Source organism: Protopterus annectens, chromosome 13.part0, assembly GCF_019279795.1.
Source record: "Protopterus annectens isolate FY-2018-M chromosome 13.part0, PAN1.0, whole genome shotgun sequence".
Lineage (NCBI taxonomy): Eukaryota > Metazoa > Chordata > Ceratodontiformes > Protopteridae > Protopterus > Protopterus annectens.
This window is the reverse complement of record NC_056747.1, coordinates 715,704,502-715,725,470: the sequence shown is the minus strand read 5'-3', so window position 1 is coordinate 715,725,470 and position 20,969 is coordinate 715,704,502. Positions and strand designations below refer to the sequence as shown.

The following is a 20,969-nucleotide window of genomic DNA, read 5'->3' as shown; positions in this document are numbered from 1 at the left end:
CTACAGGGTAAGGAAAGAAAAACGTCTGTGATGGACTACACACAGTTTTCCCAGTCTCAGACTGGGCACCTTCTCAAAAGGGGGTCCAAACAGAATCTCCTAAGAGCCATTCACGACCTTACCTTTACATGCTCTGAAAGGAGCGGTGTCCTCAGCCAGACATATCTCCTAAACACTGACCCAAAGAAGCTGCCCAACAAGATACATCAACAGCATTGTAGTTAATTTCATTGAGTGCCTGGCAACTTGACAGCTAATGTTAAACATTTCAAGCATCCCCTTTCTTAGGCTCCTTACCCTCCCCCCATCCCCTCTGCCTACTATTTCAGCTGCTCACAAAACTTGTAAATGCTTTTTTTAAATAAAGCCCTCCTTTTTGGACCTCCCCTGATGAAACTTTCAAAAAAATGTAACTTTAATGTGTAAGACTGGCAGTTAATGGCCCTAATGCTCAAAGAAGCAGAGGTGCAAGACCTTTTTCTAAACTGGTACAGTATGCTACTCACCCTCATTTGGAATTGGACTCCTGGATGCATCCACACTATATCCCTTACTGACTTCCACAGATACCACTACTGGATCAGCAACAGGCTTTTTGTATATTGGGTGGATCATTGCCCCTGAAAAAGGAATACAGATTCTTGGAAACAAGGGGCTAAAGCATGATCCAGGGCATCCAACATGAGCAGTATGGTCAGGACTCCTGGCTCTGACAGGCACAGAAACTGCCTGCACTTAACCTAGGTCTGGGAAAACGTCTTTACCATCTCTGACTCTACGACATTCCAATCCCTCTGGGGAACACATTCCATTTTTTTTCTTTTTACAAAGAGTACTGCAGAAACAAAGTCTTCCCAAATGACTGGCTGCCTAGATTTCATAAATTTCATTAAATCCATGGACCAACTTGAAAAGCTCTTGTATACATATATGAGAGACAGAGGGATGGGACCCATTCAGCTGTGGCTAGGCCAAAATGACCAACTATTCAGGTTTTGGTGTCTTGGATCTGTGAATGGCACTGCAGACTGGCTCGTTAGCACTGCAACAGGAAAACACCTGAGAAAACTGATGACCCCCCCCCCTTAGCTTCCTTCTTAGCAAATGTCATAGGGTTATCACCTTCCCCTTTTGAGATAATGTGAACTTGTCATCTGCACAACATTTCTAAGATGATCCAATGACCCATTTTTAAGCTCATAAGGACATCCCCAGCAGATAAAGGCATACACATCACTCTTGAAGGATCATGCCAGTAACCTCTGCCAAACAAGGCACCAGACAATGGGCCTTTGAAAGCCCCTCACTGACACTTGTACCCTCAAAAAGTACAGTTGTGCAACATCTTAAAATGATAGATGTCCTTCTCTTCACTGTTGCAGTAATCATTACATCAGGGTTCCCCTGCCAAAAGCAGCCTAATGTCTGGCAACTATACCAAAGCCTTTAGGTTGCTTCAAGGTATGCCATGGCACATGTATGCTCCTCGTATAGCATAGGGCATTAAGGTGAGGTCAAGACATACCATCCTCAGAACTGAGAGCCCCAGTAGGAACACCAGGCCAAGGAAGAGAGAGTTAATCAGTACATCCATAAGAGAAACGGACCAAGGGATGGAGGGAGGGAATACCCCAACAGTGAGGAGGAAGACATCTACTACTGCCACAATATGAAAATATGATGATCAATTTCAACAAATGGCTTAAGTATTGGTGTCATTCAAAGGGGATCCAATGCTTGTCAGCGTGGGATGATATGCTCGACAAGCCACGATGCTTCGCTAGGGATAGCTTGCACCTGTCACCCCTGGGCTTTCGGATATTGGCAAAGGCTCTTGGCCAGCCCCATAGTGCCTTTTTTAGGCAAGGCTCAAAAGACAAACACACCTCCATAGGTATCACAAGGGATAAGAAACTAAGAGTAATGCTACTCAACGCCAGAAGTCTAAACCTCAAGATGCATGCACTCGAAACACTTCTTAGCATGGAGAACATCGATATCTGTGCAGTACCAGAAACCTGGTTCAAGGCTCCCGAGAGCACCCCAGCACTACCAGGTTATACCTCATACCATGCTTTTCGGCCCGAAAACTTGGACCTAACCACAAAAGGAGGGGGAGTATCAATATTCGTCAAAGATACCCACACCTCCAGGTTGGTGTCACAGCACGAAGCATCAGCGACTATCCATGTGCAACTAACAGTGGGTAAAACTGCCTTCCAGTTTATAGCCTGCTGCAGACTACCCTCCCAAACCCAGGAACCCCACTCGGCTTTCCTGAGAACACTGGAAAATATGAAGGTCTCCAAACACCATTATATTGGGTGACTTCAACTACCCAAACATAGACTGGGAGCATTACTCTAGCTCCAACTCCCTAGCCCAAAGGTTCCTAGAATTTATAAACTCAAATGCTATGGAATAACTTGTTATCACTCCCACAAGAGGGAAAAACATACTGGACCTGATCATCACCAACATGGGGGCTCTATGCTCCAGATCAGAAGTGTATCCCTCACTGGTAAGATCAGACCATAAACTAATCTCACTGGATATTCACATCCCGACCCCACCCCCTGCCCAGAAAACCACAGTGAAAAACTTCTCTAAAGCAAATTTCACACTCCTCAAAACCGAGGTGGAATCCTTCAAAGCCCCCGGGCCTGTGGAAAATACAGCCCAGACCGCAGAATCCTTTATAAACGCATTCTATGAACACCTTCAGGAATGCATGGATCATGTAATCCCAAATAAAACCAAGACCCAATCCTCCAAAGGCAGGCATCCTTGTCTGGTGGATCCCAGCCATAAATAAACTATACAATAGAAGGAGGAAGCTACTACATGATACAGCAAAATCCCAAAAAGGGAAGGCATCTCTGATCAGTATTAGCAAAAAACTACGGGCACTCATAAAATCATCTAAGGCCAGCTTTGAGAGAAACATTGCACAGGACACTAAGGATAAGCACAAGACTTTCTTTAGTTATGTTAGGAACCTGGGTGGGAATTCCCAGATATGCTCACAATTAGTCCAAAATGACAAGAAATACACCGAACCCACAGACATTGCCAACATCCTAGCTGACAGGTTCAGCGCAAACTTCTCCCCCCCCTCCCCACCAAAAGGGCAAATATCTATCCCAGCAGAGTGCTGCCCCCCTGACATCTCAGATGCTCAAGTAAGAGCCGCCCTCTCCAAAGCAAAAAACACAGCATCAATGGGACCAGACAATGTCCCGGGCTGCATCCTACATGAACTCCAAGAAGAGCTAAACCCAAACATAAAACTACTGTTCAATCTCAGCCTTACTACAGGATATGTACCCAAAGAGTGGCATACAGCAACAGTGGTCCCTCTCCACAAAGGTGGTGCCTCAACGGATCCTGGAAACTATCGCCCCATAAGCCTGACTAGCTTGTCTGCAAAGCTATGAAAAGGATCATCATGGACCTCAAAAATAAAGATATTGGGGACCTACAGACACTGGATCCTACCCAGTTTGGCTTTGTTAAGGGCAGATCCTGCCTCTTAAACCTGGTCTATTTCTTTGAAACAGTCACCAAGGCCACTGACGAGGGGAAGGTGGTCCACACAGCCTACCTGGACCTCGCAAAAAGCCTTCAATACAATACCCCACTCGGGCATTATAGATAAGCTCACCAGCTTAAATATAAACCCCTATGTCACTAGATGGGTTGCAAACTGGCACAAGGACAGAACCCACATGGTTAGAATTGCTGGAGCCATGTCAGACTCTAAACCAGTTACAAGTGGCGTCCCACAAGGCTCAGTCCTAGGACCTCTCTTGTTCTGTATATATTTCTCGGAGGTACAGGCCAACATGGAAGGACTGTGGCTGACCAAGTTCGCAGATGACTGCAAACTAGGCGCCATAATTGACTCTCCAGCCAACACAAGCATCCTACAAAAGGGCCTCATAGAAACAGACAACTGGTGCCAGAGCCATGGCCTCAAGCTAAACGCCAAAAAGTGTATAATCATCCCCTTTGGCAAAAACAAAGTGCCCACAAATTACCACGTAGGTGGTAATCCATTAAGTACAGAAGTAGTAATTAGGGACCTGGGGACCCAAAATTAATAGCAATCTCTCATTTGAAAACCACGTGGCCAAAGTGGTTAGAAAAACATTTTATATAGCCCACCTAATCATGAAGGGATTCACATCTAGATCAGAGGAGGTCATCGTGCCTCTTTACTCATCCCTCATCAGGCCCATAATTGAGTACAATGCCCCTTTTGGGATGTACCTTACCAGACAGCTGCAGCAACTGGAAAGACCCCAAAAGTACCTCACCAAGAGGATTAAAGGGCTCAAACAGATGCCATATGCTGCCCGGTTAACAAAATTCCAGCTCTACTCAGTGGCATACCGCCTGCTCAGAGGCGATCTGTGCCTGACATATAAAGCCATGTCCAACCCAGAATTAGTGGACATGCTGCACCTCAGAAAATCCAAATCCCACCGAGCTACGCGCTCGAGAGACTTGAACCTCAGCACTGAAATAAATAGGACATGCTGGAGGACAGATTCATAACCCAGAGACTCCCTTCACTCTGGAATAAAATCCCAGTCCAGGTTAGGCAGAGTCCCCTCACTGACTCTCCAAGAGGAATCTTGATGAGTGGATGGGAGATCATAGGTTTACCGCAGGTATCACTTCTGTGTCACTGTTAGACAGAGGCACAGTATACTAACCTCAAAAAAAGGGCATAGCAAAATTCATTTAAAATGGGTGGCGAAAGTCAAACACACTCTGGCTAGGCTTATAAATGCCCTAGGGCAGATAGCCTAGTATGACCCTATTATGGTAAGATTTTACACAACTGTACTATGTCCTTCCATTTCACAGTTGCAGTATTCATTACATTAGGGAAAGGGCCAAAGCTCAGGAAGACACTTGGACAGAGAAAAGACCGACAAAGCCCTCTAGGAACCCATGAAGAATGGTCATAGCAAAACTAGCTCTGGCTCTGCAAATTCCATCCAACTTGCACTGCTTGGTAAATGTATGCACAGAAGTCCAGGTAGTTTGCCTCAGGAATACAGTTGGTATCCATACTCTTGGGGGAAAAAAAAACGCACAAAGCCATCATAGCCCTAGCAGAATGAACCTTAACGGAATAAGGAAGGCTCTTAACCAAGCAAACAGCAACAAAAAGAAATAGCTTTTGAGATCCAAGAAGAAACAGTTTGCTTGGTTATAGCTAACCCTAAGGACCTAGGATGAAAGAAAACAAAGAACTGATTAGATTTCCTAATTGTTGTCTATTCCAAATAAAATGAGTCGTCTATGCACATCCAACGTGGACAGCACCTTCTCATTGGCAGATTGCATAGAAGGGAAAAAAGTGGGCAAATTAACAGACTGATTAAGGGGAAAACTCACTCACCACCTTAGGCATAAAAGAATGATTAGTATGCAAGGACACCCTGTCCTTATGAAACACTAAAAAAAAAAGAGGACAAGCCATAAGGGATTGAAGATCAGACACCCACCTGGCAGAAGCAAGGGACAATAAAAGTACAGTCTTCCAGCAGCAGTGTTACAAAGAAACTGAAGCTGCAGGCTCAAAAGAACCACAAGTCAGTTTTTTCCAAAATTAAGATCCTAAGGAGAAGGAGGAACAGGCTTCCTCAGGGGCCTAATATGAAGAACACCTTTAAGGAATTATTTAGCTTCAAATCCAAATGCTAAAGGAGAAGATAAAGGCAGACAGGCAGAAACAACTGATAACTGGGCCTTAACAGAAAAAGCCAACCCAACACTGAGCAACTGACACAGATAAGAGAACCAAAGGAACCATTCACAGAAAGTGGATTCAGGTTACAAGAAAGACATAAAAAAGAAACCCTCTTCCATTTGGATAAGTAGAATTTCCTACTATTTGGGTTTTCTGGCATCCTGCAGGACCCTAAGCAAGTCCTCCGAAAAAAGGTGTACACGTGGAATCAAAATCTTATCAGCCACAGTGTCAGTTGACGAGTGGACAAGTGAGGATGGATGAGAGATCCCTCGTCTTGTGAGAGTAGGTCCACCCTGTGAGGTAACTTGTGATGACTGCCCTTGGCTACATGCAGAAGAGGGGACCAATGTTGTCTTGGCCAAAAGGGAGTCACCAACAAGATTCTGGAATCATCCTGTTGAATTCTGAACAGGACTTTTGGAATGAGAGGAAGCGGAAGAAAAGTGTAAAGAAACATTGCCTTGCAAGAAAAAGATAGGGGCCGACCTTCCAAATCAGAGGACCTGGGACTCTGGCACAAAATAAAGCAAGCTCCCTGTTCAGAGGGGAGGCAAAAAGATCTATTTGAGGAATACCCCACTGACAATGTCCAGAAACACATCCCTGTGATGCATCCATTTGAGGGACTGATTTAAGGTTCATAGGTTCTCCATTGAGGGATTTTTCACCCAGGATCCTGGGTATCTCTGGGTGACTCCATCATCTCTCCCAGCGCGTCATATCAAGTGCTTGAGTATGCTGCTCCCGCTCACGCCTTGTGGCTCTCCCTTCTCCAGCATGTTTGAGAGGAAGCTTATTCTGGCTATCACATCTCTCCATTAGCAGGGTATGTTGAGAACAAGTTTCTATTAAACAACGCCCCTTGTGGCTCTGGCTCGATTCTTTGGTTTTGGGCAGCATATATATTCTGCAAATGAACCTCTTATCACCAGATTTAGACACATTGTCACCTCTTTGACTGCTGTTTGTCGGGTTGAGCTGGAACCTTTGCTGGCGAATCCAGCTGCATTGCATAGATACGGGCTTTGTATAGAGGAAGGCTATGACCTGTTAACCTTGTGTTCCTCTGATGCTTCATCCTATCTAGGGCAATTGCACCTTTCTTCCCTTTATGGTCAGTGTAGGACAGAGATCTGAGTACCCTACCTCCAACTGAATCCTTTAGTGATATCTACTTCTTCTGACATCGTACTGTATCCTCCATTTACAGGGGGTCTAACTACCTTGTTTTTTCCTCAACTGATTTGCCACCTATTTTTGAACTAGAACCCCCTACTTGATACCTGGATCCTCAGGTCGTTTCTGTGAGATTCTTCTGTCAGATACTAACCTGTTTTTTGACATCTATGACTATGGCGTTTGGTTTGCAGGTCTCTGCCATGGCTGTGTCACCATATATCCTTTCCTGTCTTGCTTATACTTGTCCTATGCTTGTGAGAACATTTTTCTATGTGCCACTGAGCCCTGTGGTACTATTTTTGTGACAGGCTTTTCATCTGAGTACTTGCCAGCACATAGATGCGACTGGTGAGACCCTCTCAGCCAGTTTTGTGAACACTTGTTTGACATGGGTTACTGTTTGCTGTGAGTTGCAACTGTTATTGATGGGTGAGTCAACCATTGTTGTGATGGGTATGCAGTGAGGTAGGGGTTAACTGAAGAGACTGCCTTTTCAATGATACCTATGGGGTACACTTGTATCGAAGGTCTCAGGCGGGCGCTTAAGGGGCTATCTGCCTGCAAAGTCTCATCCAATGGCTTTGTGACTGTTTGAAAAAGTCAACCAAGTTTAGAAGGCATGATCATTATGATGGAACAGCAGGCTGGATCAAACTCACTCCTAGGCCAAAATTTGCCTGAATTTAATCCATTGAGTGCCTCTGGGCGCTTTGTGAGAAGGTGGTAAGAAGTTGCAGGCCGCTCTCCCTGGAGTGCGTATCAGAAGGTAACTTGTGGAAGTGGGACCACAGTTGCAGTTGGGTTTTAATTCTTTGTACTCCATTGGAGGAGCCACATGCCGTGGACAGCAGGTCTACTGGATGCTGTGTTTGGCTAAACAGAGGTAGAGTCACTTGGAGTTTCTGATGGATCAGTTCTGGGGTCATGGATGTAATTAATGACTTATTTTGGGGGGGTTCCGTTCTCATTAAGGTTGGTGCCATTATGTTGGCAATGTCTGTAGGATCAGTAATCTTACAATTCTTTGAACTCACAGTATTTTGCATGAAATGGAGTCTCCTCCCTTGTTTTCTCTATAGCTAAAATCTAGGCCTTTCATGGCACTTTTGTCTTAGTGTGAGCATTTTTTTCTAAAATTGGCTTTTTATACTCTTTATATTGCTTTTTTTCTCTTAGTTTTTTTTTTTGATCAATTTTTCTTATCTTTTTTATTGAGAAAGCCTTAATCTTTACTTTAGAATTTTGCTTGTGTTATACAGAGTTTGTTTTACTTTGCTGTGTAGAGTTTTCCGCTTGTTGTTTCTTTTTTGTTCTTTGCCTTTTGTTTGCTTGGCTTTTGTTTCCAGTGTGTCGAGTTCTCCTCAGTATTGCAGAGTTTGGTGGAAATGATTCAGCTTTTTCACTGTTTTTGCTGTTTATCCATGAAGAAGGAAGGTGCGGATGACACTAGGCTTGAGTATTTGTTTTTGAGATTCTTTATTTTGGTCTGGGGATTGGGCTTTTAATGGGTAGAGGGGTTGGATCTTGTTAGTTTGTGGGGGTTTGTGGTCTGGGTTCTTTATGGGTGTCCAAGTTTGTGCGACCATGGGGCTGGATGATGTGATCAAGTCTGTTTTCTAAGGTTGTGAGTTGTCCATTTGATTGTTTTATTTTGTGTGAGTATATTTTATCAGTTGTTTTGCTTTGTGGCTAGAATGCTTTTGTGCTGTGAGGTTATGGCATTTTGGTATTTTTGGGGTGAAGTATTAGGGTGTTTGTGTTTTATCCCCTTTTTGTCCCCTTATTAGGGTGGAAAAAGCCGTGAGTGTGTGGTGTTTGGCTGGTGACCTGGCCTCCCCTCAGGTGTTTCTTGCCATCTTGGTGTCTGAGGATGTTAATTGGATGGTGGATGATGCACAATCTTCAGAGCACCAGTGTGTCAGTCTGATGCCCCTGGATCCCTACTGATATGGTCTCCTTTCTTTGGGGCGGACATTTGGGTGTCTTTGATGAACATGGTAAAACCCTCGGTTCATGGCACACAGGGTGCTCTCACTGCGCATGCATTCTAAGCATACACAGACATCGAGGTGTTCTCCACACTTAACAAAAGGGGGAGGTTGCATGCAGCATGAGCCACTCCATACTTTTCGTGCAACGAGTGCATGCATTTTTTAGTTATTCCTTCTGGCATTGAGCACTATTTGGGTTGGTTTTGCCTTTGCCATGAATTGTAACTTGGGAGTAGAGGGCTAGCAGTCCCAGAAAATGACAGAAGTTTAGGGCCAAGCAGATCACCCCCATCCCAGGTCAACATGACAGAGCAGGCAATTTCGAACATTGAATCGCTTTTCCCCCATTTGATCATCTCATGTCATTTATTTAATCATTTTAATTGGTGAAGAGTATAATCACATCATTCTTTGGTGAATCTTTTCATGTACCTGCTGGCAGCACAGGTCATAGTAGCCTGCCTATATGTCCTCTTTTCCTCTCAGTCTCTTCTCGTTTAGATGTACCTGGCGTGCACAACAGGTGAGTTTACGATGTGGACAACAGCTAGAAACCTTTATTTGTACAATTGTTTGAGACGGTGTGACTTTGATTGCGTGGACCTGGCAGTTGTGACTTTCTCCTTACTGCCAGTTCATGAAGTGGGCGTCAGTGTGTCCTGTGTCTGGGTCGTCAGGCTGTGTGTGCTGGAGTTGTGTTGGACTAGTGACCTGTGTGTTGTGTGACTGTTTGAGGGGTGTGTCTGTGTGTGGCTGTTGCTGTGTGTCTGTGTGGTGGGTGTTTGGGTGTCTGCTTTGGTGTGGTTGGGTGTTTGAGTTGGTGTACGCTAGTCAGCTTTGTTTTTTTTATGTGTTTTTTTGTGATGTCTTTTGTATGTCTTTGTGTGTATGCTTGTTTGATGGTACTATGTGAGACTGGGATGGTGGTGTGTGTGTGAGTCTCCTCCCCCCTCCAGCTCTGGTCCAGCTAGCTGTTGCTCAGCCTCAGAGCCCAGTTGGTGGTTAGTTAGAGACATCTCGGTATGGAGTTTTGTTGTGGGGAGGAATAGAGGAGTTGTGTGCCCAGGGGGCAACCACAATTATATTTCAGAGAATAGTCAGCAGGAGAGGACACTAGAGCTGATCCTCGACATGCTAGAAAGGACACTACAAAAAAAACTTTAAAAAAGTTAAAAGAGGGATGTGGGTGACGAGGTGGGGGGTTTGGGGTTTTTTTTGGGGTGCTATCCCATAAGAGTGCAATAGTATCAAGAGCAAAGTAGGAGCAAGTGCTAGGTTTAGCAGATAGAGAAATGAGAAAGTCAAGTAAAGTAGATCAGTCTTTTAGGTAGTTAGAAGTTTGGGAAAGTGCTAGTATTAAAAGGTAGGTAAGAAAAGAATGAAAATTTCTGCAGTGTGCACTAGTAGTTAGATTAGATAAGAAAGTAGTGGGTTTAGTTTTACCTGTTTAAAATAAGGTTTAGTGGAGGAGAGTTACTTTTTAAAAAACAGCAAGATGGACTGAAAGGGGTAGTTACTTTTGTATTTTGGTACTATGAAATACTGTAGGATGGCCAATAAATTTAAATAATTGAAGGGGTGGGATTTCAAAAGTGATGGTCACAATGTTTGCCACAATGTTTTGACCTGAGGGAAAATAAAGTGCCACTTGATACTGGATAGCTAGATCCCACACTAGGAGTGCCAACCAGAAAAGATACAATCTTGTCCCCCCTTATTTGTTTATATACCACATCACTGTAGTATTGTCTGCAAAGTCCATGAGAAGTCCTGGGGAGAAGAGGATGAAAAGCATGAAGCGTCAGCAGAACTCTCATCTCTTTGACACTGATGTGGTCTTTCTTTTGAAGAGGCTACTACAATCCCTGCACCTTTAGGGAGCTAAAAGCTGCTCCCCATCCCCCATTTGAAGTGTCTGTGAATAGCTCCTGAAGGGGAAGAGGGGAATGAAAGGAAGCCCTGCATTTAGAGACAACTTGTAGATCTATCAATGAAGTTCATTCTTGAGACAAGGTGCAAGAGGAACTACAAATTCTAGGGGATGCGCATGTTGAAGACAAAATGACTTCAGAAACCACTAAAACTTTCTCATCTGGATTTTGCCAAAGGGAGCATAAGGATGGTGGAAGGCCATGCTCCCCGAAAATTCCTGGTTGTAAGAGAGCCCACAGGAGCAAGAGTTTGAAAGAAGGAAATGAGTGTCAAAGCCTTGGGAGGAGGCATAAGTCCCAGCATAGTCACCATCTGGATCCTGCACCCCAGAAAAACATGGTCTTGAGAAGGAGACAGAAAAGACTTTTTGAAGTTTGTTGTGAACCCCAGGCTTTACAGAAGGGGAAATGGCAAAATGAAGACTGTGTAACAGGATCTCTGAAGAGGATGCCTGGAACAAGATGACCAAATAAGGAAATACTTGGATTCCCTGAATCCTGCAAAAAGCAATCACAAGAGTGAAGAATTTGGTGAATACTCTTGCGGCAGTAGAAAGGCCAAGGGCAAAGAAGAGTACTGAAAATACCAGAAAGCAACACAGAAATCTAAAAACATTCTGAAAAGGGATGGATTGAGATATGGAGATAAGCATCCTTGAGATCCACAGACACCATACAAGCCTGAGGAAACAGGAAAGGGAGCAAAGTCTGAAGGGACAACATTCGAAAGGAGGGAACCTTCAAGAAAAGAGCCTAGATGAGAGAGGTCTACAGTCTCCAAGTACACTCTTTTCTAGACACTAGAAACATCCTGGAGTAAAATCCCCTCCCCCTTTGTAACACAGACACCTTTTATATAGTACCTTGAGTTGAAAGGTCCTGAAGCACCTCTGGAAAAGAGAGAGTTGTTCCTGAGTGGGCTTTGGAACATCCATAAAAAGGGGAGGGATTTCCAAACCGTGAAATACCCCAAGTGAATAATGGACAGGACGTGGGAAACCTGAGTAATCTACAGCCAACAGGAAGACAGATAGATGGGGGAGGGGCAAAGAGAAAGAGGAAAGCGGTTGGGAAGAATAAGATAGACCACACCTAGTTTACCTGGAAAAGGAGACTTCTGAATCACTGAAGTCTGAGTAGCCTTAGCAGGAGGAGCCCGCTTGCACCATTTTTACCTTTAGCAGAAGGGTGAGCTTGCCTGTGAACAAAGCGTGGCTTATTCAGGTTGTCTCTCCTGTACCTAAATTTCAGAAAAACTAACATGTTTAAGGTCCTGTAAAGCACTGCCCTTATCCTGAAAGCACAAACAGTGCAGCAGCAGCTTCACCGAACAAATGTGAATTATCAAGATGGGCATCCATCAACCTGGGCTTAATATCATCAGGCAAAGATTGAAGACAAAGCCAAGACTACCTCCTAATCACTGATCCAAATGCAGCAGAAGCATCTACTGCATCATAACTACACTTGATGGAATGATGAGCCACCTAGGTGAAAGCCTCTAACAGGGAAAGGGCAGAACTTTTACACCATCAGAGTCTGGAAGATCAGAAATAAGCTGATAGGCCTAGGATGGAAGAGCCAACAAATAACTGGACATATAGGTCTGATAATTAACACTTTAAAACCTATGGTAGCAGAGGTGTAAACCTTCTCATCTAGCTTTTCCATGGTCCTGCTATATTTATCAGAGGGTAGTAACTTGGGAGAAGGAAGCAAATGTGAGGGCTTGTCAGAAGCTACAGACACTACGGAGGAGTCAGCAGAAGGATACTTATAAAAAAACTTACAGTCCTCAGCCACTATATAGAATCCATTAGGTTTCTTGTGAGCAGCGGGCTGACAGTCTGAACTCTTAAAACAAAATGTTTCCAACATGGCAGCCAAAACAGGAGTAACAACAGAAGGTTTAGGAGAATCCATCTGCAGCAACTAATAACATCTTTTAAGTACCTCAGAAACCGGAGTACAATCCCATTTAAAGAACTCCAGCCTGGAGACTGCATCTCCAAAAGAATTCTCTTCAAAGGGAGTATCAGGACTGGTAGATTCCTCTTACTCTGATCCATAATACAAAGGAGACAGAATCTGAGAAGAGAAAACAAAAGATTTCTCATCTGATTCCAGATCCCCAGAGGAATCTTGTTCCCTGGGTCTTTTTAGGGTAGAAAAGAAACAAAGGGATTGGAACAGAAACTCCTTGAAGAGATTTCAATGCCATCAAAGCACTAAACAAGCCCTGAGTGAAGGACTGCCATACACTTTGTGGATCCTTAGGAGCACAGGATCATAGGAAGTTATTAGGCTATTGGCCCTGAAGCCCTTATACGTCTAGCCAAGAGTTTAGCTCATGTTTAGACAAGTCAGTACCCAAAGCCCCTGTCCAGCAGGGACCCGGGTGGAACCCCAGGGGTGTAGTTTCTATTTTCCATACAGTTACCCAGGTTGCACTTGAAAAGGGACAGAGTTACTTCTACTTGGCATGGAGGGGGAGTCTATTCCACAGATGGGGGAGTGTCTGGGAGATGTTTAGTCTTTTGCTTTTTCTTCAAAGGGACATCCCCCTTATAAAATATGGAAGGCTCTGACCCAGGACGGCATTCAATCATGGTAGTAGGTAATCCTCTATCTCAGAGGGGCAAAGGTGTTATTTCAAATATTAATCAGCCGTGGTTCCCCCAGAAGGGCCAAAACAGACATCTTCAACCTCATTGGACATGCTTAAAGTCTGATCCCTACATGCCTTCAACTTGGTCACGGCACAGGAATCCAACAGTAAAGCCGGGCGAACCTCCAGGCATTCACTCCCCTTGAGAGAGATGTCCAGCAGAGGCTGAACAGCAGAAGATTCAGGCCTAGGATTCTTGGCCTCCTCCTTCACTGACTGTTGCCCTCGGAGCAGGATGTTCCCTCCATCATGTCTTTCACAAGCTTAAGACGCTGGTTTTCAAGATACAGTGCCAAAGAAGAGAGTCTAATATGAAGGTTTTCAGGTACAACAGATGGAACAGGACGAAGCTCCAAGGCAGGACATATACTGTTTGTGGCTGTATAAGTGGAATCTGTCTCCCACACTGGCATTTACCTTATTGGATGACATGAAACTCCATAAGCAACAATAAAAAAAAGATAAGTATATTAAAAAAAAAACACCCTAATGAAGCTCTTCTCTGGAACGGCTTATTAAATCAGCAACAGAATGGGTGTTCAGACTGACAGCAAAGAAGTTCTGAGAATGGTACATCTGGGCATCAGCTTTATGTTCAACGTTATGAAAGGAGCACTGTATAACATATGGCATACCTTAAAGCAACCTAAACGCTCTGATATACTGGCTGGACACCAGGCAGACCTTGGCACGGGATCCCTAATGTAATGAATACTGCAACAGTGAAATGAAAGGACATCTAGGGGGTGCTCTCCAACTCTAATGCTGTGGCATCAGTCTCCTGAGCAAAACTCACTTTTAGGTTCTTCTTTTCCCTTTTCAAGGGGGAAATCTGAATATGAATTGGCAGATGCCATGGTGGGCTTAGACCACACCTAGGCATTGTATGGCCCCCAGGTCACATCCAGCTATTTGGCTGTCCCTGACCAGCCCATAAGAAAGTCAGACAAACCACCCAGAATTATCATAACCAGCTGTTGCATCTGTACATGCGTTGTGCATCTTTCATCCTTTGTGTCTGTACATGCATCGTGCATATTTCCTACTGTGTAGAATTTAACGTTTGTTGTTTCTGAAGAGAATTTAGCTGTTCTTTGCTGTTGCACAAAATCACATCTCCAGAAGTAGGTGTGTATGTGTGAGTGTGCTTGTGTGAGACAGAGAGAGAGAGTGTGTGTGCGCGCGCGCGACAGAGGGTGTGCGTGAGAGAGAGAGAGTGTGCGTGAGAGAGAGAGTGTGCGTGAGAGAGAGAGTGCGTGAGAGAGTGTGCGTGAGAGAGAGTGTGCGTGAGAGAGAGTGCGTGAGAGAGTGCGTGAGAGTGTGCGTGAGAGTGTGCGTGAGAGTGTGCGTGAGAGAGTGTGCGTGAGAGAGTGTGCGTGAGAGTGTGTGCGTGAGAGTGTGTGCGTGAGAGTGTGTGCGTGAGAGTGCGTGAGAGAGTGAGTGTGCGTGAGAGTGAGAGAGAGTGTGCGTGAGAGAGTGAGTGTGCGTGAGATAGAGAGTGTGCGTGAGAGAGTGAGTGTGCATGAGAGAGAGTGCGTGAGAGAGAGTGTGCGTGAGAGAGTGAGTGTGCATGAGAGAGTGAGAGTGCGTGAGTGTGTGCATGAGAATGTGCGTGAGAGAGTGCATGTGCGTGTGTGTGAGAGTGTGTGCGAGAGTGTGCGTGAGAGAGAGTGTATGCGTGAGTGTGTGCATGAGAATGTGCGTGAGAGAGTGCATGAGCATGTGCATGTGTGTGCGAGAGTGTGTGCGCGAGAGAAAGTGTGCGCGCGAGAGAAAGTGTGCGCGCGAGAGAAAGTGTGCGCGCGAGAGAAAGTGTGCGCGAGAGAGAAAGTGTGCGCGAGAGAGAAAGTGTGCGTGAGAGAAAGTGTGCATGAGAGAAAGTGTGCGTGAGAGAGTGTGCATGAGAATGTACGTAAGAGAGAGTGCATGAGAATGTGCGTGAGAGAGTGTGCATGAGTGAATGTGCGTGAGAGTGTGCATGAGTGAATGTGCATGAGAGTGAGTGCGTGAGAGTGAGTGCGCGTGAGAGAGTGAGTGCGCGTGAGAGAGTGAGTGTGTGCATGAGAATGTGCGTGAGAGAGTGCATGAGCATGTGCGTGTGTGTGTGTGAGAGAGTGTGTGCGTGTGTGAGAGAGGGAGTGTGTGCGTGTGTGAGAGAGGGAGTGTGTGCGTGTGTGAGAGAGGGAGCGTGTATGTGTGAGAGAGAGTGTGTGTGCGTGTGTGTGAAAGTGAAAGAGAGAGTTTGTGTTTGAGAGAGAGTGTGTGAGAGGGTGACAGAGTGAGAATGTGAGTGAGTGTGTGTGTGTGTGTGTGTGTGTGTGTGTGTGTGTGTGTGTGTGTGTGTGTGTGTGTGTGTGTGTGTGTAACACCAACCAGTGGCAGCTAATCAAAACCATGCAATATACTGCTTTTATAGGAGATAAAAATTAATGTGGAACAGAATTCAGTTCAGCCTACTGGTCCAAACCTCCAAAACAGTCTCAGTTTCTCATGTAGACCCTTGGGAAAATTAATTGCCCACTCTTGGCTTAGACCAACTACAGGATTTTGAGGTAAGGTACTCTAAGGGTACCACTAAGTTTGATACTCCAATATTTAAAATGAGCACAATGACAACAACTGGAGACATTCTGCTCTGGGTCCATACTGTGGAAATTCCTGTGTAGTACTTGTTTCCTGTACTACTTTATTCAATAACTTACATCAATACTTAACATCCACAAAGGTATATACTGCAAAAGTAGTGCTTAGTAGTTATGATTTCCCAATGATGTACTGATGTGTACTATCTGCCTTCATGCTGACTAAACCGCCTGACAATACAACTGGCTTGCTGTAGATGCTCATCAAACGGCACAACAAAGACCTGAAGGTGTTACTGGCCAAGGCCTCCTTATACTGCTAATATCTTGACATCAAGTGGGGGACATTATTAACCAGGCCTGAAGAGGGAACCTGAAAGCTCTGGTATCCAGGCCAGCCATCAGGCTTCTGCAGGTAGGAATTCCAAAATACAGTTGTGCAACAGTGAAATGCAAAGAACATCTTTATAATTGCTTCATTTTCATCTCTGTGATAACCGAGCAAGTAGACTTGGGCTGGTGCCTATTCAGCCACAGCCCACACCATAAGGCAATACAGAGAGAATAACTAACTACAGGAAGTTACAGGAGCAAACACTGGGCAATGCAAGGAGATGAACACAGCATCAGTAGCGATATGCAATTACACCACTGAAGTAATAAAGTTTATGAACGTGTACTACAGGCGTAAGTAAAATAATTGTAGCAAAAACAAGAGAGACTCCAGCAAGCTCAGTTCACCAACATAAAAACAGAGACACAAAAGAACTAGAACACATGTACGGACATTTGCAACAAACTTCAAAGTTGGATAATGGAAGACAAAGCCTTCCATGGTAAATATCTGTATAAACTTTTTATAAGCTCTTTTTGCAGCAAGTTAATCTATATGCTTTAACAGCTTACTTTAAATCAATAAAGCATGGTCAAAGTAGTTGAAGACTTCTGTCTAAATTCAGACTAGTTTTAAATTTTGATAACACAAAAAAAATACCTAAGAGTGAACAAAACTTTATACTACAAATTCATATTAACATAATGCTATCATATATAATTAAAGGCTTCAAATAATACCGCTCCATATCTGTAATATCAAGTGGTCGGATTCCATCAGCAAGAGGTTTATCTGGATCAGCAGAGATCTGTTCATACTGGTATGCCTGCATCTTCTGGAACAAACGAGTCAGGTTCAATTTACGGTGCCTCAGCTGAGTCCACTAGATTTGGAGAAGGAGAAAATAGTTAACATAGCTTTCTTAAGCTACAAGAGCCATTTTAAAATCCTCTTGGTGTAGCTGCTTGTCTCTTTGGATGGAGTGCTCATACTTAAGCTTCTCCTTTTAATTCTACTTTCCCTGGATCCCCACCAAGCCAATTCGATCTATTGGCCTGCAGTGCTCTTTACCAGAACCAGGCAACCTTGGAATGAGTGTTATTTTCAAAATATACAAAAACTTCTTTTAATTCTACTTTCTCTGGATCCCCCACCAAGCCAAGTTCGATCTATTGGCCTGCAGTGCTCTTTAACAGTACTCAGCAACGTTGGAATTAGTGTTATTTTCAAAATATACAAAAAGTATGTTTTATCCTCCAGACAAAATTAATTGCTAGCCCTTGTTTAATTTCTATTTTTAAGTAAAGCACTCCATCACAGACGTTAGTTTGCGCCTTCCCATACTCTATTTCCTAACAGCAGTCTCCTTTTGCAAGCTGTTCCAACTATTTGAAAGCCCTGCTGTTTTTCTAGTATTATTAAACCCTTTCTCCTATAACTTGTGTTCTTTCTAAATCCCACATACTCTTGGTTACAAGTGTTTATTTTATTTCAAAAAAAAAGGTATGCAAAACAAGTAAGTCTAAAGTACCTACTGATTTTCTTATCGTTTCAGAACATTAGCTGCCACCCCATTCTGTAGTTCTAACTGCAATCTGTCTTTAGATACTGTACTATTTGTATGTTCTGCTGTTTCTCTACTTCTACTAAACCTTTTCTCTTATAAATTCTTGTCTTCCTAATTTCCACATAACTCCTTGGTAAAATTGGCTTATTTTATTTCAATAAGACAGGTATGCAAAACAAGCAAGTCAAAGTAACTACTGCATTTTCTTATTGTTTCTGTAGACTTGCACATCTGTGAAATCAGGGCCAGTCCTTTTCATCATACTATTGCTATCCACCACTTTTCTGGTCTATTATTATCCTCCCCCTCCCCACAAGAACAACTGCAGCCTAATCAGAGCCAGCCCTTTACATTATAACCTATAAACCTACTGATAGTCTTCCTTCATCTGTTGCCCGCTGCGCCCCCTCCCTTCACCCAATTCCCACCCACCCCCAGTGGTCCTACCTTTATTACAAACAGTAACCCCTCCCACCCTTCAACCTATAAAATCACCACACCTATACTTCCTCCTACAACTTCTCACTACTATCCCTCCTACTCAGCTAGTATGTACAAGCACACCATACCTATAGTCACTGCATGCACACTCCTTGCATACATCACATCTTACCAAACCTCCACCATTCCTGCACTCAACCACTACCACTGTACCACCACACACACCACCACTCATATCCCACCTCTACTCTACTACTCTCTCATCAGGTCAACAACCCTCCCAATACACCCTCTATACAGACTACAGACCACAATAACTAAACTAAAAACAAACCCTCATCCTAACATAACCCTACCACCATACCTATTGCCCACAGAACACAATAAAAAAATTCCCTTACAAGCAAGCATATACAGAAATTGATAAAACTAATAATCTCATCCATATCCAACCTAGCACTCAGTGGAGACATCCATCCTAATCCTGGTCCCTCTCTCTCTCCAACCCCTCCCCTCATAATCAAACTACAAACCACATCTCCCAAATCACAGCCAATAGAAAGCCAACTGACCACCATCTGATAAGCCTAAATATTAGAAGTATCACAGCCAATAGAAAGCCAACTGACCACCATCTGATAAGCCTAAATATTAGAAGTATATGCAACAAGGTGCATGAATTCCATGCCACCATAGACTTCTACTCCCCTGATGTAGTGATCCTTACAGAAACATGGTTAAAACCACACATTACTAATGAGCAAATCCTCCCTGCTGGTTACAATATACTAAGAGTAGACCGACTAAACAAAAAAGGAGGTGGTATACCTATAATATTTAAGCAGCATCTAGACATCCAGATCTTAAAGTTAGCAGCTCCCCAAATAGGTAAGGAAGAAATAATATATGCCAACATTAAAATAAACCAAAATAAAACCCTAAACATACTAGGTTGCTACTTCCCACCTGGCCACACTATCCCTCCACTTGAAAACCTCCTCAGATGGGCTACCCACCACCTACCCCCAAGAAACTTTAATTCTAGGAGACTTCAACACTGACTGGCAATCCTGCTCTAGCAACCACCCAACACATCATGTAAATCTTCATGGCTTCACCCAACTAGTCCAGTCACCTACTAGGATAAATAACTCCAACAAACACACTGCCCTTGATTGGATACTAGTCAATAAGAGCCCCCAGTCATATATAGCAGGCTGCTTATCGGACAGCCTCAGTGATTACTCCCCTACATTCTTACTAAAAAAACACCTTTATAAAGCAAAACCCATCATCTACCATCAAATACGCAAAAAAACTAACTTCAACCCTCTCTCATTCAGCTCATCCATAAAAGACTGTAACTGGCAACAAATAAAATACCTCAAACTAGATGACGCAGTTGACTACTTTAATAAAACATTCCTAAGCATCCTTAATTACCACAATTCCATAAGACGTTCTCGAACTAAAGCCCAGCTATCCACATGGCTACAAAAAAACACGAAGTCTGAAATGAAAAACGGGGATAAAGCATGGGATAACTGGCGCAAAACCAAAACCTCCTCTACTAGGCAAAAATTCCTAGAACTACGCAATAGAACCAAAAAGCTTATAAAACAGGACAAAATACAATACTACGTCTGCCCTTACCTCCTCCCTACATAACCCCAAACAATTCTGGTCCTCAAACTCCATCCTCCACCCAGGTAAAGTAAGTACACCCACTCCTAACTTAACTCACTCCTCCGAAAATATTGCTACCTCTTTCAACAATCACTTCACACAAACCGTACTATCACTAGCTAGACAACACAACCCCCCGCCCCATAAACCCACACCATCAACTAGAACTAACAATCTCCCAACTAGCTTCTCTTTCTCTCCTGTTCCTACCTTCAAAATAAATAACTACTAACTAACCTTAAAACCACCAGATTAGCAGCAGACAACCTCCTAGGTGAATACATTCAACCCTTAAAGCCAAACACCATGCCCGATACACTAGTAATAGGTGACTCTATAGTCAGACACACTGATGTCCCGCTTACCAGGCTGAACAAGGAGAGGGTGACGGTGAGCTGCCTATCGGGAGCTAGGATCCGCCACATAACACATGCACTCAGGTCACTCCAAAGCAAGTACAAATATCACTCCGTCATTGTCCATGCTGGCATGAATGACCTGAGACGTACCTCCCTGGACTACATGAAAAGAGACATAGAGGAGCTCTCTGATTATGCAGCTCAGGCTGGTATGACCCTGACCCTGAGCAGCATCTTGCCCTCACCAAGAATGATGCCACAATACAAAGACAAGATGATCTGCTTTAATAATTGGCTCAAGTACTGGTGTCATTCTAAGGGGATCCAATGTCTGTCTGCCTGGGATGACATGTTGGACAAGCCACGCTGCTTCGCAAGGGACGGCTTGCACCTATCACCACTGGGCTTCCAGATATTGGCTAAGGCTCTTGCCACCCCCATAGTGCCTTTTTTAGGCAAGG

At 43.9% G+C, this 20,969-nt stretch overlaps 1 protein-coding gene across 1 annotated transcript in view; it reads right to left on the bottom strand.

Moving 5' to 3' along the window:
- Window positions 1–20,969, bottom strand: part of SUPT6H (SPT6 homolog, histone chaperone and transcription elongation factor) — a 2,620,423-nt gene that overhangs the window by 1,957,504 nt on the left and 641,950 nt on the right. The window contains exon 10 of the mRNA XM_044054882.1: window positions 17,196–17,338. Coding sequence (XP_043910817.1) covers window positions 17,196–17,338 — 143 coding nt within the window. The remainder of the gene's footprint in view (window positions 1–17,195; window positions 17,339–20,969) is intronic.